This window comes from Anser cygnoides, chromosome 27, assembly GCF_040182565.1.
Source record: "Anser cygnoides isolate HZ-2024a breed goose chromosome 27, Taihu_goose_T2T_genome, whole genome shotgun sequence".
NCBI classification, from domain to species: domain Eukaryota; kingdom Metazoa; phylum Chordata; class Aves; order Anseriformes; family Anatidae; genus Anser; species Anser cygnoides.
In genome coordinates, this window is record NC_089899.1 from 3,265,077 (window position 1) to 3,289,054 (window position 23,978).

At 68.8% G+C, this 23,978-nt stretch overlaps 4 protein-coding genes across 7 annotated transcripts; 3 read left to right on the top strand and 1 right to left on the bottom strand.

The window, feature by feature from the left end:
• The first annotated feature begins 272 nt into the window (after window positions 1-272).
• On the top strand, window positions 273-2,073 carry LRG1 (leucine rich alpha-2-glycoprotein 1). The gene is made up of 2 exons (XM_048077811.2): window positions 273-646; window positions 787-2,073. The coding sequence occupies exon 2, from the start codon at window positions 797-799 to the stop codon at window positions 1,808-1,810; it is 1,014 nt and encodes a 337-aa protein (XP_047933768.1). The 5' UTR covers window positions 273-646; window positions 787-796; the 3' UTR covers window positions 1,811-2,073.
• Window positions 2,074-3,046: 973 nt separating this feature from the next.
• Window positions 3,047-6,396, top strand: LOC125184504 (perilipin-3-like). Of its 2 annotated transcripts, XM_066983844.1 has the most exons (8): window positions 3,047-3,141; window positions 3,752-3,811; window positions 3,892-4,087; window positions 4,206-4,288; window positions 4,385-4,637; window positions 5,172-5,365; window positions 5,443-5,547; window positions 5,640-6,396. In XM_066983844.1, the coding sequence occupies exons 1-8, from the start codon at window positions 3,058-3,060 to the stop codon at window positions 6,060-6,062; spliced, it is 1,398 nt and encodes a 465-aa protein (XP_066839945.1). In that variant the 5' UTR covers window positions 3,047-3,057; the 3' UTR covers window positions 6,063-6,396. The 2 variants fall into 2 exon arrangements, with proteins under 2 accessions (XP_066839945.1, XP_066839944.1); XM_066983843.1 differs by having other exon boundaries at window positions 4,206-4,637.
• Window positions 6,397-6,922: 526 nt separating this feature from the next.
• On the top strand, window positions 6,923-9,750 carry LOC106044932 (perilipin-3-like). Its single transcript, XM_066983845.1, has 8 exons — window positions 6,923-7,021; window positions 7,387-7,444; window positions 7,640-7,835; window positions 7,954-8,036; window positions 8,110-8,407; window positions 8,557-8,747; window positions 8,842-8,964; window positions 9,054-9,750. The coding sequence occupies exons 2-8, from the start codon at window positions 7,394-7,396 to the stop codon at window positions 9,396-9,398; spliced, it is 1,287 nt and encodes a 428-aa protein (XP_066839946.1). The 5' UTR covers window positions 6,923-7,021; window positions 7,387-7,393; the 3' UTR covers window positions 9,399-9,750.
• A 2,655-nt stretch (window positions 9,751-12,405) lies between these two features.
• On the bottom strand, window positions 12,406-23,883 carry HDGFL2 (HDGF like 2). Of its 3 annotated transcripts, none has more exons than XM_066983809.1 (16): window positions 23,727-23,883; window positions 21,250-21,326; window positions 21,028-21,166; window positions 19,001-19,180; window positions 18,481-18,597; window positions 18,247-18,318; window positions 17,815-17,962; window positions 17,554-17,629; window positions 17,177-17,462; window positions 16,365-16,453; window positions 15,735-15,805; window positions 15,288-15,358; window positions 14,764-14,865; window positions 14,454-14,667; window positions 13,626-13,755; window positions 12,406-13,408 (listed from the first exon to the last, which is right to left on the bottom strand). In XM_066983809.1, exons 1-16 carry the CDS (start codon window positions 23,796-23,798, stop codon window positions 13,330-13,332), a joined length of 1,923 nt encoding a protein of 640 aa, XP_066839910.1. In that variant the 5' UTR covers window positions 23,799-23,883; the 3' UTR covers window positions 12,406-13,329. The 3 variants fall into 3 exon arrangements, with proteins under 3 accessions (XP_066839910.1, XP_066839909.1, XP_066839911.1); XM_066983808.1 differs by having other exon boundaries at window positions 16,365-16,459; XM_066983810.1 differs by lacking the exons at window positions 21,028-21,166; window positions 21,250-21,326 and having other exon boundaries at window positions 16,365-16,459; window positions 23,727-23,878.
• Between the last annotated feature and the right edge of the window lie 95 nt (window positions 23,884-23,978).

A 23,978-nucleotide genomic window follows, 5' to 3' on the forward strand; every position in this document is an offset into this window, starting at 1 on the left:
ATGTGGCACGGGGAGAGGCAAAGCAGGTCGCGGTGCTGGGCACCCCCCCGGGGGATTTGCCTGCACCAGGGCGTGCGGCTGCTGCCGGGCCCCGGCCACATCCTGGCAGCATGGAAATGGGGATGGCCACATCCCAACGGGGACAGCCACGTCCCACGGGTGGGGCCCACGGGTGGCACCTCGGGCTGAGCAGCGTCAGAGCCTGGGGGGGCACGGGGCCGGCTGGGGGGACACGGGGCTGGAGGGGGATTTGGGGCAGGGGGAGCGTGCGTCCCATTGTGCCAAGCCTCCCCTCCCAGTGTGCGCACCCACCCACATCTCCGTGCGCTCGCACCCTCTTGTGGACACCCACAACCCCGCGAGAGGTCACGCACGCACCCACCGTGCCCCCAGCCCCCCCGTGGTGCGCAGGAGGTCAGCGTTGTACCACCCCCGCTGTGGGGCGATGGGGACAAGGGGACGTGAGTGCCCTGCCCCTGCCCTGGGTGCTGGCACTGCACGAGCTGGCAGCGCTCGCGAAGGCGGCGATTTCCCGAGCGGCACGTGAGGACGAGCCACCAACCAGCCCCGGTGACGGCCACCACCGCGGGGGAGGAAGGACCCAGGGCCGTCAGTCCCCGAGGAGCCCAGCCGACCGCTGGAGGAGGTGAGAACAGGGCTGGGGGGGCCCAGGAGCGGGGATGGGGACGGGGGACGCGGGGACAGGGACGTTTGGAGAGCCGGCGGCGGGGCTGGGAGCAGCAGGGCTTGCACAACCCTCGGGTGACGGCGGCCTCCTGCCCACAGCCCCACCGCCATGGTGCCGCCGGGCCAGATCCTGCCGCCGCTACTGCTACTGCTGCTGGTGGTGCCGTGCAGCCCCGCCACGCCGTGCCCCCTGCAGCCCAACGCCACCCGCTTCGTCTGCACCGAGCCCACCCTGCGCACCTTCCCCGGGGGGCTGCCCCCCACCACCCTGGCCGTCTCGGTGGAGTTCACGTCCGTGACCACCCTGGCCCCCGACGCCCTGGCGGGGCTGCCGGAGCTGCAGGAGCTGCACCTTGCCTCCAACCTGCTGGCCGCCCTGCCCGAGGAGCTGCTGTGGCCCGTGCCCGCCCTGCGCGTCCTCGACCTGACGGACAACGCGCTGGCCGAGCTGCCCGCCGGCCTCTTCCAGCGCTCCGAGCTCCTGCAGCACCTGGTGCTGCGGGGGAACCGCCTGCGGGCGCTGCAGCCCGCCTGGTTCGGGCGCCTGGCCCGCCTGCGCTGGCTCGACGTGGGGGCCAACGCGCTGGCGGAGGTGCCGCCGGAGGTTTTCCGCCCGCTGGTGTCCCTGCACAGCCTGGACCTGTCCCACAACCGCCTGGAGAGCCTGGACGCGGGCGCGCTGGCCGGGCTGCGGGAGCTCGAGCGGCTCGACCTGGAGGGGAACCGGCTCCGCACGCTGCCCCCCGACGCCTTCGCGCCCGTGCCCGCCCTGCGCCTGCTTTTCCTGCAGGGCAACGAGCTGCAGGCGCTGCCCGCCGGCCTCTTTGCCCCCCTGAGCCACCTCCACGTCCTCGACCTGGCGCACAACCGGCTGCGGGCCCTGGAGCTGCCCCCGCGCCCCCCCGGCCCCCCGCTGTCCCTCGACATTTCGGGTAACCCCTGGGCCTGCGAGTGCCCGCTGCTGGAGCTCCTGCGGCGCGCGGCCCCGCAGCTCGTCGCCGCTCGTGGCACCCTCTGCGCCAGCCCCCCGCACCGCCGGGGACAGGAGGTGGCCACCCTGAGCCAGGCTGGGGACATGGGATGCCAGCCCGATGAGGACGGGCAGAGCCTGCCGGACCCCTAGGTAGGGGATTGGGGTCACCCAGGTGCCCGCCTGTGTCCCCTCCTGGGTCCCCTCCTGCCCTGACGCTGCGTCCCCAGCCGAGCCGAGCTGAGCTGAGCTCCCCTGGGGAAACTGAGGCAGGGAGAGCAGGGGTGCGGCTGTCCCTATCCCCGTGCCCCCTGTTCCCATCCCACCATCTCCATCCCAATGGTCCCCAGCCCCGTCCCATGTCCCTGTCCCCATCCCGCTCCACAAGAGCGCATTAAACAGAGACCTCGAGACGATGTGCTTTGTTCTGCGGTGTCCTGCAGCGTCCCCGGGTCCCCAGGCGCCCTGTCCCACAGCCATGCCTTCCCAACCCCTCTCTGGCCCCTGCCCACCCCCATCCGGACCAGCCCCATCCCCACAGGACCACCCCCCGGGTGCCACCACAGTGCCACCTCCGTGTGACACTGAGCCCGAGGACCCGCAGGGGCTGGTGGCGGCACTGTGGGGCCCTGATGTCGTGGGGACGCTCGGCACGGGGACACTTGGTGTGGGGACGTGCAGCAAGGGGACACTGGGTATGGGGGGGGACACCTGGAGTGGGAATTTTGGGATGGAGATGCTCGGCATGGGGACACCTGGCATGGGGACACCTGGCATGGGGACACACGGCACAGGGTCACTCGCTATGGGGACACACGGCAAGGGGACGCTTGGCATGGGGGCACACGGCAAGAGGACATGGTATGGGGACACCTGGCATGGGGACACTGGCGTGGGGAATTTTGGGATGGAGATGCTTGGCATGGCGACACCTGGCATGGGGACACTCGGTACAGGGTCACCCGCTATGGGGACACACAGCAAAGGGACACTTGGCATGGGGGCACCCGGCAAGGAGACGTGGCATGGGGACACCTGGCATGGGGAATCTTGGCATGGGGACACCTGGCACGGGGACACTCGGTACAGGGTCACCCGCTATGGGGTCACACGGCAAGGGGACACCTGGCTTGGGGACACCGGGCGTGGGAGGGAGACGCTTGCCATGGGGACGCCAGGCATGGGGACGCTTGGCGCGGGGTCACTCGTTTTGGGGTCACACGGGCGGGGGCCGCCTGCCATGGGGACACCGCGCAGGGGGACCCGGGGCACGGGGACAGCCCCGGGCACGATGCGGCCCCCCCCGGCCGCACGTGGCGCCCCCCCCCCAAGGCCCGCCCCCCCCTCCCGATTGGCGGAGACGCGGCCCTCCCCTCCGCCCATTGGCTCCCGCCTTAACTATGAACCCGGCGCCGGGCGGGGGCCGGGGGGGATCGCGCCCGGGGATCGCGATCGCGCCCGGGGATCGCGACAGCCCCTCCCCCGTAAGTGCGAGCCGCGGGGCGTTGTAGGGGACGGAGGGCGGAGGGGGCGTTACGGGGGGGGGGGCGAACCCTGCCTGCCCCCGGGGACCCCCGGGGACCCCCGGGGACCTGTCCCCAGGGAGCCGCCCCCAGGCCCCGGGGACTCCGGGACCCCCCCCCACGCTCCCAGGGGACCCCCAGCCCCCCCCAAAGGGACCTTCCCGTGGGGACCCCAAGGACGAGCCCCCGGGGTGCGCAGGGCCAGGCGTGGGGGCAGCAGGGCAGGGACACCGCCGTGTGTCCCCCCCCCCCCCCCGTGGGACGCAGCCCCGTGGTGGCTTGGGTCACCCCAAGGGACACCAAAAGGTCCGGCTGGGGGGTGCCAGGGGGTGCGGGCTGCCTTGGGGCTCCCCCCCCAAAAGGCAGCACCGAGCAGATCCAGCCCAAACCAGGGCCAAATCCTTCCCAGCCCTGGGGGGGGACCCCAGTGGTGGGAGCTCAGCCCCGAACCCAAACCCCCTTCCTCACCCCAAAACCTCCCCCTCGAGTGGCTCGGGGGCCTCCGGGTGCCCCCGCAAGCTGGTGGGGCTCGGCTTGTGGCACCCCACATCCATTTCTGTCCCCTCTGCAGTCCCCTGCTGCCATGTCAGCCGAAAACGCGGCGCCGGCGGAGGCCGAGCGGGAGGCGCAGGTAGGGATGCTGAGGGCGGAGGGGGCTGGGGGCATTGCTTTGCCCCCCCCCCGGCTCACCGTCCCCGTGCCCTGCGGCAGAGCGTGGTGAGCCGGGTGGCCAGCCTGGCCCTGGTGAGCTCTGCCCGCGGCGCCGTGTCCACCGCCTACGCCTCCACCAAGGAGAGCCACCCCTACGTCCGCTCCGTGTGTGATGTGGCCGAGAAGGGGGTGAGGACCCTGACGGCGGCGGCGGTCAGCGGGGCCCAGCCCCTCCTCACCAAGCTGGAGCCGCAGAGTGAGTGGGGCCGAGGGGGGGGCAGCACCCCCAAACGGGATGGGGGTGCCCGGGAAGCCGTCCCTGGCAGAGAGCAGGCAAGGAAACGGGGTTAAAAAGGCTGGTTTTTGGTCCCCAGTTTCCACTGCCAACGAGTACGCCTGCAAGGGGCTGGATAAGCTGGAGGAGAAGCTGCCCATCCTGCAGCAGCCCACGGAGACGGTAACGTTGTGTGCCCCCCCTTGCTCGGGGGACACCAGGATTGAGCCCTGGGCCAGCTGCTGGGACAAGCCAGCCCTGCACTGTCCCCCCCCCCAGGTGGTCGCAGGGACCAGGGAGCTGGTGTCGTCCACCGTGACAGGCGCGAGGGAGGCCGTGAGCGGGGCGGTGGGCCTGGCCCGCGGGGCCGTGCAGGGCAGCGTGGAGAGGACCCGGCGGGCGCTGAGCACCGGCATCAGCACCGTGGCGGGCTCCCGCGTGGGGCAGCTGCTGGCAACGGGGGCGGACACGGTGCTGGAGAAGTCAGAGGAGCTGGTGGAGCACTACCTGCCCGGGACGGACGAGGAGCCGGGTGAGTGCTGGGCACGCCGTGCCCAAAACCATCTCGCCTTCTTTTGGGGGTGCCATCCCGCCGGGACCGCGCCCCATCCCCAGGGCTCAGCAGCACCCAGTGCCTCTTACGACCGCCACTCACACCCTGGGGTGGTGCTGAGACCTATGGGGCCACCAGGGTGCAGGGGACAGTCCCCACGTGGCTGCTCCATGGCCACCCGGAGCTGGGGAATGCGGAGGAGCAGTGGGTGAACTCTCACCTGGAAAGTAGAAAGCAAATATAGCCCCGCGCTGCCAGCCCACCCACTATTTATAGCTCGGCACGGGGTAGCAGTGGGCAGAGCTGGCCCCGTGTCACCGCAGAGGTGACCGGAAGGGTTGTGGGGACACCTCTGCGTGACCCGGGGGGCGAGCAGCCGGGTTTGCCCCTGTGCCGGGGCGCAGAGCTCAGGGGACATCCCGGCACCGCCAGTGGGATGCTCAGTGCCCGGCACGGGGACATCCCGGTGGGGTGGCTCTCACTTGGGGTGGTTCTCACCCGCTCGCCCCACAGCGGCCCCGGTGGCGGACAGCATCGCGGCGGCCTCGCTGGAGCAGCAGAGGAGGCGTCAGAGCTGCTTCGTGCGCGTGGGCTCGCTCTCGGCCAAGCTGCGGCACCGAGCCCTGCGGCGCTCGCTGGGCGAGCTGCAACGGGCCCGGCACAGCGCGCAGCACGCCCTGGCCCAGCTCCATCGTGTCATCGAGCTGGTAAGGCCACGGCGGTCCCCGCGGCCCCGTGCGTGCCCCCCGTCCCGGTTCACTCCCGCTGCTCTCCCTTCCCGCAGATTGAGCAGGGCATGGACGGGTCCCTGCGCGGCGCCCGGCAGCACCTGCACCGCATGTGGCTCGAGTGGAGCCAGCAGGACGGCGTGCCCATGGAGGACACCCAGGTATTTTTGGGGGGGTGGCCGTGCCGCGGAGGCCTCCGAGACGAGGGGTTCGGGCCGTGCCCCCCGGGGGCTGCCCGCTCGCTGCCTTGCAGGTGGAGGCGCGGACGCTGGCCATGCTGCGGGGGCTCCTGCAGCAACTGCAGGCCGCCTGCGCCCGCCTCACCGCCAGCGCCCGGGGGCTGCCGGGCAGCGTGCAGAACACGGCCGGGCACGTGCGGCACGGCGTGGAGGGCGTGCACGCCTCCCTGGCGCGCGCCCGCTCCTTCCACGACCTGTCGGACATGGTGCTGGCGCAGAGCCGCGAGACGGTGACGCGGGCGCAGCTGAGCATCGACGAGTTCATCGAGTACGTGGGGCAGCACGCGCCCCTGCCCTGGCTCGTGGGGCCCTTCGCCCCCGCCCTCGTCGAGTACCCGGAGGACAGCCCCGTGGAGATGGCCAAGTGGAACGGCTGCCTGACCGTGGGCGGGGGGCACCGGGCGCCCGCCGCCCCGCAGTCGTGCAGCGGGCGCTGAGCCCCCTGACGCCCCCCCAGCGGGGAAGGCGCCCACTTTCAGCTGCAAATCTACCCCTGCTGGGGGGCGAGCAGCAGGATGGACTCGGTGGCCCGGCGTGGGACCCCTGACGCCACTTGGGACTCTCTGGGGGAGGCAGGGGACGGTGGCACGCGGAGGATGGGGCGTGCACCCAGCCCTGCCTGGCCAGCATGGAGACCACGGCTCCTCGCGGTGTCCCCGAGCCCAGCAGCATCGGGATTTAACAGCCTCAGAGCCCGTTAAAGAGGGCAAAAATAGAGGAAAACCAAAAACTTAAAGAAGTTAAAAGTGGAAGTTAAAGAGGAAAACCAAACCCTGATTCTCTAGGCGTTACTCATAGCCAGCGGCGTGAGTTGCTGCGGGGTGGGACACGCAATGGGGGGGGTCCCTGGGGGGCTGGGGACCACCCTGCAGGGGGGGGCTTCGTGCTGGGTGCCGGGGGGGCCGGGAGCGGCAGCTGGGTGCTGCTGGACTGTGACCCGCGGCCGTGTGGCACTGAACTTCGTCCCCGTTATCGCCGCCACCGCTCCAACCCCACCACGCGCCCCATGGCGGGGCTGGGCCCGGGGCACCCCCTTGCGCTGGGGGGGCACTGCGGGGCCGGGGGAGCTCCGGGGGGGGGTGCACCGGGACCCACCAGCACCCGCTGGGACCGATCCTGAGCACCCCCTGGGACCGGGCTCAGCACCCACCGGGACCACTCAGCACCCACAGGGCCGTGCTGGGCGGGGGGCACGGGGACCCCAATATGGGGGAATCCCGGTCGGGGGGGGGGGCAGCTCCGTGCCGGAGGGGGGGTTCCGGGGCCGGCGGTCGCTGCCCCCGGTCCGGCCCCGATGGGGCGGGCCCCGGTCACATGCGCACGGGGCGGGCCCGGGGCTATAAAACCGGGGCGGGGGCTGAGCACCGGGTCCAGCACCGAGCCCAGCACCCAGACGGTGAGTGCGCACCGGGACCGGGACCGGGACCGGGACCGGGACCGGGACCGGGACCGGGGCGTTCCCCGCAGCCCCCAGCCCGGCGCTGCGATGCCCCCCCGGGGAGCAGCCGCTGCCCCCGGACCGGGGTTTTGGGGGGAACCGGGACCGCCCCCCCCCGCGTAAGAGCTCCGGGGGTGCCTGGACCACGGGGTGGGGGGACCGGGACCCCCCTGTCCTGGGCGGTCCGGCCCTGTGGAGAGGGGCTGCTGGGTCCTGAGCTTGGGGACCCCCCGTTGTGGGGTAGCCAGCCCCCCCCCCGTCCCGTTTGGGGGTGCTACCCCCCTTCTCTCAGCCCCATGCGATGCTTTCCCCCCCCCCCCCAGCCCCACCATGGCCTCCAGCGAGCCCGGGACGGCGCAGCCCAAGGCTGAGGAGCAGCAGGTCAGTGGGGCAGGGGGGTGCTGGGGGGGGGCCGGTGTCCCCTGCCGTCCGGTCACCACTTGGGGTTATCCCGCCGTGGGGAGGGGGGACACCCCAATGCTACCCCCAGGGGCTGCGCGCGTTGCCCCCCGCCTCAGCCTTGAGGAGATTTGGGGCTCCGGCACGCTCCCCCCCCATCCCTTTTCCTATACCCAGAGCATCGGGACGCGGGTGGCCAGCCTGCCCCTGGTGAGCTCTGCCTATGGCATGGTGTCCACCGCCTACGCCTCCACCAAGGAGAGCCACCCCTACGTCCGCTCCGTGTGTGATGTGGCCGAGAAGGGGGTGAAGACCCTGACGGCGGCGGCGGTCAGCGGGGCCCAGCCCCTCCTCACCAAGCTGGAGCCGCAGAGTGAGTGGGGCCGGGGGGGGGGCAGCACCCCCAAAGGGGATGGGGGTGCCCGGGAAGCCGTCCCTGGCAGAGAGCAGGCAAGGAAACGGGGTTAAAAAGGCTGGTTTTTGGTCCCCAGTTTCCACTGCCAACGAGTACGCCTGCAAGGGGCTGGATAAGCTGGAGGAGAAGCTGCCCATCCTGCAGCAGCCCACGGAGAAGGTACCGGGGAGCCGGCACACGTGCTCAGGGTCTGCCCTGGTGCTGCCTCACTCAGGGCTTTTTCTCCCCCCAGCTCATCTCAGACACCAAGCAGCTCGTGACATCCACCGTGACGGGGGCCAAGGATGTCCTGACCAGCACCGTGGCGGGGGCCAAGGACGCCGTGAGCAGCCGGGTGACGGGGGTGATGGACATGACCAAAGGGGCCGTGCAGGGCAGCGTGGAGCTGACCAAGTCGGCGGTGAGCAGCGGCGTCAGCACCGTCATGGGCTCGGCCATGGGCCAGATGGTGGTCAGTGGGGTGGGCTCCGTGCTGGAGAAGTCGGAGGAGCTGGTGGACCACTACCTGCCCATGACGGATGAGGAGCTGGGTAAGGACTCGATCGCAACGCCCCTGGAGATGTGGGGCAGGCTGGGGACCCCCTTGGAGGCACCATGGGTAGATCCCCCATGGGGTGGCCCTGTCTCTGAGTGGGGGGTGGTGATGGTGGGGGTCACCTCTCTGGCTCCTCTCCCGCAGCCAAGCTGGCCACAGCCGTGGAGGGCTTCGAGACGGAGCAGCAGAAGCAGCAGCAGAGCTACTTCGTGCGCCTGGGCTCGCTCTCGGCCAAGCTGCGGCACCGGGCCCTGCAGCACTCGCTGGGCAAGCTGCAAAGTGCCCGCCACAGCAGCCAGGACGTGCTGGCCCAGCTCCAGCGCACCCTCGACCTGGTAGGACCCCTCCCTATATCGGTTCCCCCCCCCTTTCCCTGTGCCACCACGGGGCTGCGATGAGCCACCTTCGCCCTGCTCTGCCCCCCGGCAGGTGGAGCAGCTCAAGCAGGGCATGGACCAGAAGCTGCAGGGAGGGCAGGAGAAGCTGCAGCAGCTGTGGCTGGAGTGGAGCAAGAAACAGCCAGGTGGTGGCAAGGACCTGGTTCCACCAGAGGTGGGTAGAGGGCAGGAGGAGCCCCCCCAGGAGCTCTGTGCCCCCCCGGGAGCTCCGTGCCACCGCTCACCTCGCCTCGTCCCCTGCAGGCGGTGGAATCGGGCACGCTGGCCATGGTGCAGGGCCTGACGCAGCAGCTCCAGAGCGCCTGCCAGCCCTTGGTGTCCAGCCTGCAGGGCCTCCCCGCCGGCATCCAGGACACAGCCGGGCAGGTCCGCCAAAACGTGGAGGAGCTGCGGGCCAGCCTGGCCTCCGCTACGTCCCTCCAGGAGGTGACGGGCAGCGTCCTGGCCAAGGCTCGTGCCCACGCTGCGAAGGCCCGCGAGCTGATGGACGAGCTGGTGGAGCACGTGGCCCACAACACTCCTCTGTCCTGGCTGGTGGGGCCCTTCACCCCCTCCACCCAGCACCTGCTGGGCCTCCAGGAGCAGTAGCAGCCTCCTGGGGGGTATGATTATAGCGATAATACTGCTGTAGCCCCTACCTAGCCTGGCCTAAGTAACTCCTGTTCCTCCTCCTCCCTGCACTGGGTGCAGGACCCCTGCAGCGTGGCTCTGTCCCCTCTCGCCTGTACCAGGGAGGTGCCAGCAAAGTGCCTTGGCTTCCCCAAGTGCCTACAGCAGCCCCTGCCCCTCGTTTGCCACCTCTGGATCCCCTGTGGCACCCCCGTCATTCTCGGTGCCTTCCAGCCCCTCATCTTCCCTCTGCCCCACAGCAGGGGGAGCCCCTGGGGCTCGGTGCAGGCAGGGGCAGTTGTTGAAGCAATAAACTCCACGTAGTTTTGCACTGGTCTGAGCCTTCTTGTGGGACCTGGGGCTGGGGAGGGGATGGGGGGACGGTTCTGGGTCCATTATCACCTCTGAGCCTTCGGAGGGGGAGCGATGGAGCCGCTAGAATGGAGGAGAGGTGTCAGAGCCCTGTGCCTTCACAGGGGCTGGGGCTTCCACTGGTGGGGGTCCTGGTGCTGAGCTCCATCCTGACACCCCAGCCTGTTCCCCACCACCACAGCTGAGCAGAGCCCATGGCTGAGGGTGAGTAAGGGGCTGCCAGGGAGGCGCAGAGACCCCTGGCACCTTCTGGGGACCCCGATGTCCTGGGGCCTGGCCCCAGCCCCTCGGGTGCTGCTGCTGTCCCCTTCCATTGTCCCCAGGAGCAGGGGACAGCAGCCTGGGGGGCACAAAAAGGTCCATGGGGGGGGCTCGGGCACGGTTCTGTGCTCCGGCACGGGGGGGGCATGAGGGGTGCTGGGTCAAGGGGAGGGATCTGGTGCCCCCCTGGGGAGCAAGGGACAGAAAGGAGCCTGTGCCCTGCATCCCACGTAGTGAGTGGCACCCTGCTCTGCCCCCCAGGCCGGGACAGCACCCAGCCCAGCAGTGATGACCCCAAGGAGCCACCCCGGGGCGTGGGGCTGGAGCAGGAGGAGCAGCAGAGTGGGGGCCGGGGCCGAGGGCAGGGGCTGAGCTGGGCCCCAGGGCCCCCCCGGCCAGTTTCAGCCCCTTGCCTGGAGCAGCTCACCGAGGGCCAGGTGCCCCCCTGGCCCCCCAGCTTCATCAGGGCCCATGGCTCCCTGCATCCCACCGGCACCCCGGAGGATACGGGCAGCGAGGTCTGCTCCCCGGGCACGGCTTGGTGTGAGTACGGCCGGGCCAAGGGGCAGCGCTGGGGCTCTGGGGGCACCCAGGGTGTCAGCACCTCTGTGTGTCCCCCCCATTACAGGCAGAATATCCTCAGGTCCCAAGGAGGCAGCCACCCCGCAGCAATCCCAGCAGGTACCCGAGGGGTGGGCAGGGGGGGTCCTGGAGGGGACGGTCCCTGCGGGGCACGCGGTGCCCCACGTCCATGCCCTGGTGGTGCTGAGCACAGCCCCCGTGTGCCCCAGGCCGCTGCTGGCTCTGCCCCGATGAGTCCCACGGAGCTGGCGTGGACGCCAGGCCCCGAGGACGCCGCTGTCGGCACCTGCTTGGCCGTGGCCACCGGCCTCCGTGCCCTGCTGGGCGCCAGGGCCGGGCAGCTCCTCCTGCACAGCGTGGAGCGGGCGCTGGGCACGGCGCACGAGTGGCTGCACCGTTACCTGCCCTCGGGAGTGGGGCCAGCAGGTAAGAGCCCCAGGGCGCTGCTTGGGGTCCCCGTGTCCCCACCCCAGGACACCGCTCGGGGCCAGGGGTGTCCCTGTGGCACCCTCGCCTCCATCTTCCCTCTGCCCCCCCCCCCCCCCGCAGACCGGGCTGCGGTGGCCATGGCTGAGCCCCACCGGCACGGCGGCCTCCACGGCCTCAGCTCCCCCCCTGCCCATGCCAGGAGCCATGCCACGGCCCTGGCGGTGCGGCGGCTGCGGCGGCAGCGGGAGGACGCCCAGCACCACTTCACCCAGCTCTGGCACATCCTCGACGTGGTGAGAGCTGGCAGCAACGGGAGGGGACAGGGACACCCCCCCCCCCCCCCCACCCCCCCCCCCCCCCCCCCCAGCAGCATGGTGGTCACGGTGGCATTCCCCCCGCAGATGGTGGCCGCGTGGCGAGGCTCGCCGAAGCGATGCCACCACGTCCAGGAGCAGTGGTGGGGACAAAGGAGCTCGGCACAGGAAAAACCCCTGCCCGAACCCTGCGTGCACCCAGGCGGGGGGGGCTGGTGGGGCACCCCCCCCAGTGCCCGCGGGGTGCGGGCGATGCCAGGAGCTCGGCACGGGCCAGGCGCTGGCGCGGCAGCTGCAGGACGAATTCGGGCAGCTCCTGGCCCAGGCCCGCCGGCTGCCGGCCCCGCTGCGGGAGGCGGCCCAGCAGGCCTGGGACAACATGGCCGGGCTCCACCGGGCCTTCGTCCTGGCCGGCTCTGGTGACCCAGGGCCACAAGTGGGTGGCCCAGGCCTGGGAGGTGCTGGAGGCGTCGGTGGAATTCCTCCTCCGGCACCCGCAGGAGCCCTGGCAGGAGGGTGAGGAGGAGCACGCAGCCGCATGCACTGAGCTGAAATGGGGCGGCGGGGGGCTTGTAGCTGGCTTTAAGTCACCCATCAGCTGGGCACGGCTGCAGGGTGATGCCCCCTCACACAAGCCCCTTGCTGGGGTGCTGTGTGGCTTGACGAGCCTGGCCTGGGGCACGGTGGCATGTCCCCGTCCCCCTTTCCAGGCCATCAGGGGCCTAAGGACAGGGCTGAATCAGCCTCGCATCGGGCAGCAGTGCCCATCCTGACTCGCCCCATCCCTCCTCCCTCCGCCTCTCGCTTCCCGAAAATTGGGCAAGAGGGACACGAGGTTTATTTGGGTTTTATTTGGGTTCTGTTTATGAAGGGTTGGAGCATGAAATCAAGCCTGGAAAATGACACAGGCTCCCCAGGGCAGAGTTACAGCAACAGCAGCCTCCGAGCAGGAGCGGGGCAAACGGTCCTGTGTCGGCACCACTGGGGGTGCCTGATCCTTGGCACAAAGAGGACACGAGGACGCAGCGTCTGGTTGAGCTGGGAACGTCTTTATTTTACATATACAAAAGCTTCAGATCCTTGCAAAAGAGCGGACAGACAGACGAACGAGATGCTGCCCAGCACAAGGCAGGATGCTGCCCCGGTTGAGTCCCCCAGCTCAGAGAGGAGAGAATACACAATTTCACTTTGTTTTTCCCCAGAGGCTGGTGCCCGGCCCTGCAGCCTCTGCGGGAGCAGAGGGACCAGGCTCCAGCAGCTGCACCCAGCTGGGAGAACGTCACGGTAGGGAAAGGGGCTCCGAGCAGCAGGGAGAGGGTCCCCGACTGCTGGGACAAGTGCCTGCGTCCTCGGCAGGGCCCAGCACGGCTGCTCCCAGCCCGGGCAGAGGAAAATCAAGAAGAAAGGAGCCTGGAGCAACAGGGTCAGCCCTGGGAGCGCAGCCAGGCCCTGCCGTCACCCCTCGGGGGCCCAGCTGCCCCCTGACAGGGACAGAGCCACCCGTGGGTGCCTGGCCTGGCTCCTGGCCCGAGGGAACAGGGGCCCCCGGGGGCTTTTTCCAGTCACTGCCCCGGGAAGGGGGCAAAGGGAAGAGGGATGCTCCTGCCCTCCCCTAGTCACAGTCAGCGATGCCTCAAGAAATAGACACTAGGGCTCCTTGTGTTTTTCATTAAAAAACCCTTTATATTCATTTCATGTCGGTTGAAATCACAAGAAATTAGGTGGAGGTGGGGAAAAAAAAAAAAAAAGAGGGGACAAATACAGACAAACAGCACAGTCTCCCCCTGTGTTCGGTGCTTTCACAGGGTCAGGGGCACAGGACAAGACCTAGGACATCAGCTACTGTGTGACTTAGTGAAGTAACTCAAAGATGGGCGAGGCGGAGGCCGGTCTCCCTTCACGTCAGGCAGCGCAGCCCCCTCTGCATCCTCCTTCAGGCAGGACCCGCTTCCTCAGCTCTCCTCCGCGTCGTCCACAGACTCTGACTCCCCGCGAGCCCTCTCGCGCTCGGCGTTGGGATAGTCCTGCACGCTGCGGGCAGAGCACAGGCACCTCAGCAAGAGCCTCCCCTGCCCGTCTGCCTTCCCCTGCCCCTAGCATCCCCCCCCCCCCCAGGCTCGGGCTCTTCCCCAAGCCAGGAGAAGCCCTACAAGCTCTGAGGTCCCCCAAAGGTGGTGAGCAAGAGCCCAGCTTGCTGAGAGTGGACGTGCGGCGGGTGCTGAGGAGCTGCCAAGCCCCCCGTGCTCACTTGTTGTGGGCCTCCTCGGCAGATGCCTCCAGCTCGCCGGCTCCCGGCCCTTGGCTTTTGTCTCGCTCCTTCTCCTCTGTGCCCTCCGCTTTTTGGGATAGGGATTCACCGTTCACAGGACCTGACAGGTCTGCAGGGAAGAGACAGGCTCAGATACCTGGGCACCGCGGTGGCTGAAGCCTCATTCACCGCAGCCCAGGTGGTGCTGGGCACCGCGAGGACCCACGGCCACAGCAAGGCGGGCTGTCCCTTCACCCAGGGATGACAGCCACCAGAAGGGCCCCAAAGACTCCATTCCCCGTGCCCAGAGGCTGACATCAGAGCGGATTTTCCCCACCAGCTCCTCCAGGAAGGCTCTTGCGGCGTTACCGGGCTGTCCCCAGGCAGGGACCCCGCCGGGCACACGGCCACGAGGCGATGGAAGATCCCAGTCACCAGCTGCCTGCGCAAGAGCCTGAGCCAGCAGCCAAGGGCGGCTCCACATTCCTCCATCCCCCTGGTGCCCGGGACCAGCGCTCTAACTGGCAGCAAGGAGCTGGCCTGGCCCAAAAGCTGCCCCGCAGACACCCCAAGTCAGGGCGTGGGCGCCGAGGTTGCCCTCTGCTCTCACTACCGAGAGCGTTTGATGCTCAGCCCACAGAGCCCCACCTAACCACGCAGTCCCCAAGCTCAGACATGCTCCAGGGGGGGACGCTGGGGGCGAAGTTGCCCCTTCTCCAGGCAGCCCCACGGCCCCTGCCACGAGCTGGACCCAGGGCCAGGTGCCCCGAGGCTGCTACACGCCCGGACAGAGCAGGGAACTGCCCTGAGACGGGCAGGGTGCGTTACCGGCGTTTGTCTCCTCTTCCCCCTTCTCATTCCGCGTCTCCCCTCCCGCCAGCTTCTCCTGGCTCTTGTCCACATCCCCCTTGTCCTTCTCCGGACCGGCTTTGTTGGCTTTCTGGATCGCCTCCATCTTTGGTCCCAGGACGCGCGACTTCAACCGGGTGTAAACTTCGGCGGCTTTCTCCATCACTTCTTTGTTTGCTTTATAGCGACGGATCTGCAGCAGCAACAGGGAGGAGGAGGTGCTGACACTCTTCGTGGCGGCCCAGGCAGGCTCATCGAGTGACCACCTGGTGATCAGCCCCCCTCGTACCTTTTTCAGAGTAGCCACCACGTCCGTGTGCTTCTGGAGGATGTGTGAGGTGACCTGGAGCGTGCCCAGCTCCTCCAGTGCGTTCAGGCACCGCTTGATGTCCTGTAAGGATGGCACCGAGGTTAGAAACCGGCTCAAAGTCCCCCCGTGGGTTACATCTGGCCCTGCACGAGCAGCAGGGGAAAAACGGAGGGACTCTGTCTGCCAACCGCCTCGGGGCGGGGTTGGCAAAGCTCTGGATCCTGTCTCGAGGCAGAAACCCAGCCGTGTGGGCTGCGCTGCAGCTCACCAGCCCCAGCTCAGGGGAGAGGACACCCACACCCCAGCACGGGGACAGGAACGGGTGGCAAAGGAGAAGGGCAGAGCCTCCTCTGCCAGCTCCCAGTGGGCACCTGGGACCAGCACCACCGTGAGCACGGTCCCCTCGCAGCACCCAGCTTCCAGACCAGCACGACCAGCCTCGGTCAGCTGGGCGAGGTCCACGTGGTGGCTGAAGACACAGCCGGGGGACCTCAGGCACTCACCGGGTTGTCCACCTTCAGGGCAAACTTGATCTCGCTGTGAAGTTTCTGAAGTTTCTCTTCCACAGTGGGCTCTGGAGCAGCAAGAGAGACAGGCCGAGGCCTCAGGTGGGGAGCACACAACGGCCTGGAGCCCGGAACCTCTCCCCAAAAAGGGCTTTGGTTCCTTCTTGCGTCTCTGAGGCTGAAAGCAGCCCCAGGGGCCGCTCTGCAGAGGACAGGCTGGGGTGTGCCCCAACGGGAAGGGAATGCCTGCAGGGAAGCCGTCTCTACACACCCCGTAAATACTTTCCAACACGGTGCAGGGATCACAGCAGCACTGGCAGGGCCCAACCAAAAGTGATCCCTGCTGGAAAGATCCTTCCCCTTCCCCAGGATGGGGGAACCAGCCCTGGCTCCCTTCTCTCTCTGTTCTCCCGTGACCTGCCTTAGAAGCACCCGCTCGCTCACCCTTTTTCTTCTCCATTCTCCTTTCGGGGATCAGCTCAGACTTCTTGCGGCCCCGTTCCACTTTCAGAGGTCTGCGGGAGGAAAAGGAACGAGGTGAAATCATTCAGGGGATGCCTGCAGGTAAAACCACGTGCGCGTTGCTGGGCTAGCAAGAGAGGTGACAGCACGTACCAGCGCGTCCCCCGCTGCCCGGCAGTGCCAGGCTGGCGGCAGAGCCCCGCCGCGCTCCACCCACGCTCGTGCACATCTCCCACACACACACACATCTCCCAGCTCGCACGGCTGGGAGCTCTGAGACAGCAGCTCCCCCATGCCCCAGGTCCCCGGGACTGCAGAAAGGCAGAGCCCAAAGCAAAGGCGGCCGGGGATACCCCAAGGATCTTCCCCCGTGTGTCAGAAAGCAGCAGGGATGCTCAGCCTGGTGCCTCCCCCGCCCCGACACCCCCGTCAGCCCCCTTCAGCTCTAGAAAGGAGAGGAGGAAAGCCCTCCGGGGGTGCTGCTGGCACAGGCAGCCCCACCAGGACCCCATCCCCACCCCACAGGTCCGCAGCGGGGCTGGGGCAGCAGCCGAGGACCAGCCCTGTCCCCAGAGGAGCACGGCGCCGTGCGCAGGGAGGGGAGATGCTGACTTGTTCCGCGGTTTCTCCTCTGCTCGGCCCCTCTTCTCCTTCTGAGTCGGTTTCCTTGACAACTCCGAGGGCTGCTTCTTCGCCGGCTTCTTTACCTTCGAGGAGAGAACAATGCAGGCGAGAGCAGCTTGCGGCAGAGCCCACCCCGCTGCGGGAGGGAGGGAGGCAGCGCCACGGCCTGCTCCCGTCCTCTCGGCCCCATCTGGGCACGATCCAGCAGTGCCAGCAGCCAGCACCCACACCAGCGCCGCTGCGAGGCCGCTGCGAGCGGCACCGCTGCTCTGGGCGCAGGGCTGCCCCAGCACGAGGTAAAAAAAAGGAGCTGGGTCACAGCACGGGGGTGTGCTGCTCCAAGAGCCCACCCGGCCCGCGATGCCCACACTCCCCTGCAGAGCTCAGCTCTTCGTGCCGCTCTCCTGGCCCCACTCCGTGCGGAGAGGCAGGCAGCAGGCTGAAAGGGAGACCCTACCCCTGGCCATGAGGCAGCACGGCTGCCACGAGCCCTCTGCGGCCTTCCTCAGTGCCGCAGCCGAGCCCCGCTGACCCTTCCCCCGGCTCTGCAGAGGACAGCAGAGCAAATACAGCGACTGTGGGGAGAGAGAGCATCGCAGGGGTGCGAACTGGATGGGGCCTCTTGGGCCAAGGGTACGGCTCCCCTAGGCACGCGACCCTTCCCTGCGCTCCCCAGGGTAAAAGAAGCCGAGGACAGCAGGGCACTGCCGCCCCTGGAGGCCCCCGCTGACGTGGCAGGGAGAGGACAGGCGGCTGTTGCCCGCCACCAGCCCCCCGCACCCTCACAGCGCCGCACTCACCTCCTTCTCCACCTCCAGTTCGGAGTCTGAGGAGGACGGAGCCTTGGCCCGGCCTTTCCGGCCCTTTTTGGCTACTTCGTCATCCGCGCTGCTGTCGCTGTCCGAGTGCGCCTCCTCGCCCTTCTCTGCTTTCTCCTTCCTCTTCTCCTTCTCCTCCTTCTCCTGCTCCCGCAGCCGACGGATCTCTTCCTCCTGCTCCCTCTTCCTCTTCTCTTCCAGCTCCCGCCGCCGCTCTTCGTCCCGTCTCTTCCACTCGCTGATGCGGTCCACGTCGCTGTCACTGTCGCTGCCGAGGACAGGGCACGCTTGGACCCCTCGCGTGGGAGGGGAGGCCTGCGACCCCCCCACCCAGCAGGGGGACAGCACCCCAGTCTCACCTGTCACTGCTGGAGCTGGTCGGGACACGCTCGGGCTTCGGTTTCCTGCCACGGGGCTTGGGAGGGGGTTTCTCAGCTGCAAGGCAACGGGAGGACGGTCAGCAGGAGCCCTGGCGGGCTCGTGTGTGGAAACAGCTGGACACCGCTCACAGCAGAGCTCCAGGAGCACCAATTCCACGCGCTCTCCAGCCTCCCGAGGGAGCCGGCAGCGGCCCGGCTGTGGCAGGTGAAGTCTCCTTGATGTTACCTGGCGCCTCCTACCTGGCTTCCTGCCCCGCTGAGGCTTTTTCACAGACACGTCGGAGTCCGAATCGGAGTTGGAGTCCGACTTGGTCATGTCCACGGTTGCGTTTCCCATTTCCGAGTCCGAGTCCACTTTGGAATCCGAATCGGAGCCAGACTCCACTTTCTGCAGGCACAAAGCGGGGTTGGATGGGGGGAACAGAAGCAGCTGCTGCCCCCAGCACAGCGGCACGGCGCCCAGCCACGTCACCGACACACAAGCGAGGTCTCTTCTCGCTCTGGACCCCCACCAGCCCGCAGCAGAGCCCACCCTGACCCAGCCTCCCCGCCCACGGGGGAGCCACCCCCGCCTCCAGGGGCTGCCAGAAGCCAGGTCCCTCGCCCCCAGGGGAGACCAGAGGAGCCTGAAGCAGCAACCCGCGGGCCAAGCCACACCGGGGGGGCTTTTACCTTCTTCTTCCTGCCCCCTGCAGGCATCCTCCGGGGAGCCCTGGCCACTGGCTTCTTCTCGGGAGTGAAGTCCTGGAGGAAAACACGGATATTAAACGGGGAACAGCCTCACGGTGGTGAAGCCAGCCCGTTCCCCCAGGCTCAGTGCCACTGCCCCCCCAGACGGCGACGCTCTTCCCGCAGCCCGCACCACCCTGCCAGCCTCCACGCAAGCGCAGCCCCAAACCTCCTCACCTGGTCGCTGTTTTTTTCCGACTCGGAGGACGTTTCTGAGTTCTCCTCTTCTGTCAGGGAGGGACTGCCCTGATCCAGGTCGCTGGAAGATTTCCGAGGCCGTTTTGCCACCGGCATCTGATGTCCAAGAAGCGACACAGTGAGGGAAGCCCACCCCCTCTCCACCCACAGCGGAAAGCGAACCCTGGCTAAGAAGGGGATGCGCGACTCTCCCCCATCGCCCCCCCAGGACAGCCACGCGCGCTCAGAAGAGACGTGCAGCTCCGGGCTCTCTGCGAACCGCACCAGGACGTGGCTGTCCCAGCACCTCAGAGGCAAAGTGAGACCCCTAACGTGCGCTAACCCACTTTTCCCCTGGAGCATCCGGAGGGAGGCGGTTTCTTCCTCCCTCCACGTGCTCGAGGTGCTGCATTTCTTTTGGAGGAAGGGGGCAGCTCGGTGGGGGGGGCCCGCCAACCACGTCCCAGCCTCCTCCAGCCCAGGACAGCCTCCCGGCCCCGCCGCCTCAGCCCACACTCACTTTCATCGCCAACGATTTCCGCTTGAGCCCGCTGTGGTCGCTGCCTCGATCCGAGTCCTCGTCGCTTTCCATTTTCTCTGCGGTGACCGCAGCCATGGCGGGGTCGTCCTCGTCGTCCCCTGCGTCGCTCCCCCCCATGGGGTCGTTCTCGGGAACGTCGCTGTCAGAGGAGCTCGCGGGCTAAAGACAGCGGAGACGACAACTGTTATTGCCCCAAGAGGCCTGCGGCAGGCTGGAGAGAAGGGGCACGGAAGGGCGACAAGCAACGGAGAGCAGCACTGAGCAGAGAGGAGCAGGCGCGCAGAGCAGCACAGGGCACAGTCCCCTCCTGGCGAGGCCCCCGAGAGGAGCCAGCACCCTTCAGCGATGCTCTCGGGGGGAGCGACAGCGTTACCGGCCCTTCAAGGAGGGCGCTCGGTCGACCCGCTCCTAATCCCCCTGCACCCCCTTCCCGAGGCCCCCTCCGCACCGCCCCGAGACCACCACAAACACCTTCCCGCGGGTCCCCAGCTCAGCCTGCACCTACCGCTCCCTCGCTTCCCTCCCCAGCGGCCTCACGCCCTGCCACAGACCCTCGCAGCAGCCTGGGCTGGACGGCCCCTGACTGGGCGAGCGCATCGCAGCCTTCCTCTGCCCTGACGGCGGCTTGGTTCGGCCTCTCCTCCCGGGCTGCCGGCCCTCGATTCGAGCCAGAACTCTTCCTTCTCACGCGCCTTCCCCGTCGGAACGGCCTGCGCGGCGGCCGCTGCTCTGGCCCGGCTGGGATCTCTTCTGTCCCGCTCCATCGCTCCACGCAGGGGAGGTCTCCGGGCTTCTCATCAGCCCACCACGAGGTTCCTCACGCGAGCACCTCAGCTCCTGTCTTCTGCGTTTCGCTCTCTTCACGCGTAGCAGCAGCAGCCGTCCCTACCGCGGGGACTCTTCCAGCACCGCAGCCCTCCTGCTGGAAAGGCTCTCCTCGTTTTGACTTCTCCTGGCACCTCGCGTCACTCAGCTCTCAAAATCAAGCCTCTCCTTCAACCTCTTCTGCTCCTCCGGATGCATCGGCCACCGGCTGCCAGTCGGCGTCGGCGAACCCGCAGCCTCGCAGGGATCTTTGGCGTAGCCTCAGGCGCTCTCCCAGTCCCAGCAAGCCCCGCGGGAACGGGTTTCTTAACCCTGCCGGGAGTCCGTGGTGGTGCCGAGCAGTCCTTGGACACCGTGGGTGCCGCCTCCCTCGCCACCACCAGCCTCCCGCCCACCGCTACGCACAGGCGAAGTCGCTCTCCAGGTTTTCGGGCACCTCCGCGGTCTCGCCTCGTCTACCTCGGCGGTCTCGGGCGCAACCATGTCCCACAGCTACTCAAACCACAACCTCTCTCCTGCGCTGGCAGCAGCGCGCCTGAGCCTGCCTACCTCCAGAGCAGCTGGTCTTCGTAGCTCACCTTAAAAACCTTCCTCTGCCTCTTCAGCCCAACTGCCTATGAAGCTGCTTTGGCCGCCTCCTCTGGAGATCGCTATACAATAAATTGCATCACACAATTACGGTCACGAAACGCCCCTCGCACACGCCAGCACTTGACAGCGAAGAGCTGCCTCCCAGCCAGCCCTGACACCCGCCGGAGGAGCGATCGGTGCCTTTTGGCTCAGGACCTCAGAAACGGATGAAGAGAGGGACTGCCCCACGGCCCGTGCGCGGCTCCCCCGAGCCCGGGACCGGCAAGCCTCCGTTCTCACTCCGGCACGGAAATCCTCCGCGGGGCTGGGGGCAAGGCACGCCAAGCGCGCTCCCCGTTCCGCCTCAGAGATGGGACGGAGGTGCCTACCTCTCGGAGGGCGAGCGGGGGCCGAGTCTTTCACCGAAAGGGAGAGGGCAGGAAAGGGAAGGCATTTCAACCCTGAGCAAGCTGCTGTGCGAGACGGAAGCGCGGAGACACCACAGCGGGGAGAAGCAGAGAGAGGAGGAGAGCGGCTCGGAGGGAAGGAGAGCAGGAGGTGCTCGGAGCCCACGTCCTCGCTGCCCCCCGCCACGCGAGGCCCACACTCACCGGAGGGGCACTGTAACTGGCGTGAGGGTTGTTCTGGATTTCCCACAATCCCTCGTTGAAGCCTTTTCTCTTGTTTGTTTTCCCATATTTGTCCTTATACTTTTCATAGGGGAACAGGTCTTTGGGGCCCAAGAAGGCGCTGGAGAGAAACAAAGCAGAGGTGAGCCCAGAGCGGAGGCAGCGGGGGCACGGCCCAGAGCGGGGGGGCGAGGCAGCGCTTACGTCTCGTGAGTGCCGAAGAAGAAGATGGGGTACTTGTTCGGCGGGGGTTTCACGGCGCCGTCCGCGATGTCATCGATCTGAAAGGAAACCCAAAGCAGGAGGTGGTCAGAGAGAGCGGCTGGAGCGCGTCCTCTGCGAGGCAACCCTTAGCCCTGGCTAGCGGCGTCGGGACTCCGGCACGCGCACACGACTTGGAGGCAAGCGCGGCAACAAAGCACCCGGACGGGGAACTTGGCTCCGCGCAGCGTCCGAATGCGGCGGGGACGGCCGGGCGGGATCGCCAGGAGAGCAACGGAAGGGATCCGGCGCGGACGCTCCACGCCTAGAGCCGGGCGCCCCCCGAGGGAATCCCCTCCAGCGGGCGGCCCGGGGGGGTCCTTCCTGGCTGGAGGCAGGCCGCAGGAAAAGCCCAGCTGCCGGCGGGCCCCCCCGCGTCTTCTTCCCACACGCCGCGCCGGCTCCGGTGCCCTTCGGTCCGCTCCGCGTGGTCCGGGGCAGCGGCGGGAGGCTCGGGGCGCGCAGCAGGGGCTGCCCCCCGCGTGCCGGGGAAGTCTTCGGGAGGAGCCTCCCCAAAAAGGAGCGGGCTAAAAGCAGGAGAGAGGCCGCGGAAGCCGGACAACGCGAGCGCCCTCCTGGAAGGGCCGAATCCTTGCGGTGCTGGGGGGCCACCACCCCCCCCCAGTGCCAGGCCAGCCACGACGGCATCCCGGGTCTGCCGGCATCCCGGGTCTCCCAGCGTGGTGCGGCCAAGCGGCGGCGGCGGCTCCAGCACCCGGCGCCTCCCCGGCCCCGATCCCGCGGGGCACACGACCCCGCCTGGCCCCCGGCTGCCCACCGGGAGCCCCCGACCCGCCTCGCGCTGCCCTCGCCGGCACGGCCGCCGCGCTGCGCCTCGCCCCGACCGCCCCGTCCGCGGCTCCTCCGGTGCCGTGCCGCCACGCAGCGCTGCCCACCGGGACGCCTGCCCCCCCGTCCGCACCCCGCGGATGCCACCGGCTCCCCCCGACCCTGTGCCTCGAGGGCTCGCTGCCCCGTGCGCGTCCCCGCTGCCCCGTCCCATAGGCGCTGCCCCAGAACCGGCTCTGCCACCGTTCCTCCTTCCGCTGCCCCCCGTTCACAACCGGGGGGTCCCAAACGGCCGCCCCCCTCTTTGCCGGAGCCCCAGCCCCTGGCCCAGGCGACCCCACAGCGGTGCGGGACCCCCCCCGCCCCCCGTTACAGGCGGCACCACGGGACCCCGCTCCCGGTGCCAGCCCCTCAGTGCGGTGCCAGCACAGGTCCCGGTGTGGCACCCAGCCCCGGTTCTGTTCCGGGACCGGTCCCGCTGGGGACGGCAGCGGCGCGCAGCCCGCCCCGTAACAGCGCCGCGCGTCCCGGGAGCCAGCTCCCGCCCCGGTGCGGGTGTGGATGCAGGGACCCCGTTATTGTGGGGCGGCTCAGCGCCAGCCCCGTAGCCGGGATGTGCTGGGGCACGCTGCAACGGGGCTGCCTGGCCTGGAGGAAGGCCCAGAACAGGTACCGGGACCAGATCCCCCGTCCCGGTGCAGGTACCGGGACCAGAGCATCACCCCGGTGTGGGTCTGGTACTGGGTCCCCTGCCCCGGTGCAAGTCTGGTACCAGGCCCCATCCCGGTGCCAGTATCGGGACCCCCACCCCGGTGCGGGTGCCAGGACCATATCCCCCAACCCGGTGCAGGTACCGGGACCAGAGCATCACCCCGGTGTGGGTCCGGTACCGGGTCCCCCTGCCCCAGTGCAAGTCCGGTACCGGGCCCCATCCCGGTGCCAGCACCAGGACACCCACCCCAGTGCAGGTGCCGGGACCAGAGCATCGTCCCGGTGTGGGTCCGGTACTGGGTCCCCCTGCCCTGGTGCAAGTGCGGGTACCGGGCCCCATCCTGGTGCCGGTACCGGGTCCCCCAACCCGGTGCAAGTCCGGTACCGGGTTCCTCGACCCAGTGCCTGTCCAGTACCGGACCCCATCCTGGTGCCAGTACTGGGACCCCCACCCCAGTGCAGGTGCCGGGACCAGAGCATCATCCCAGTGTGGATCCGGTACCGGGTCCCTCTGCCCCGGTGCAAGTGCAGGTACTGGGCTCCATCCCGGTGCTGGTACCGGTACCGGGTCCCCCGCCCCGGTGCAAGTCTGGTACCGGACCCCCTGCCCCGGTGCAAGTCCGGTACTGGGTCCCCCGTCCCGGTGCAAGTCCCGTACCGAGCCCCATCCCGGTGCTGGCACCGGTACCGGATCCTTCGCCCCGATGCCTGTCCGGTACCCCCACCCCGGTGCAGGCCCAGGACCGGAGCCCCATCCGGGTTCCGTTACCAGCCCCCCAGCCCCAGTGCCGGTACCGGCCCCCGTCCCGTTACCGTGTCCGTCCCCCCCCCCCCCCCATTCCCGCCCGGTGCGCGGCTCCGTCCCGGGCCCGCCTCCTTCCCTCCCGCTGTCCCCTAGCGGCGCGGCCCCTGGGGCTCACCCGGGCGGGCCAGTGCGGGTAGCCCTTCATCTTGGCGAAGACGAGGTCCCCGGGCTTGAAGCTGTGCGGCATGGCGGCCGCGGGGCGGGGCGGGGCGCGGCGGCGGCGGAGGCCCAGGCCGCGGGCAGCACCGGGCAGCGGGGCGGAGACGGCCCGGCCCGGCCCGCAGGATGTCCCGCCCCTCGCGGAGCTCCAGCTGCCGTTGGTGGGAAGAGGTGCCGCTCAAACGTTTGGGCCAATGGGAGGGAGGAG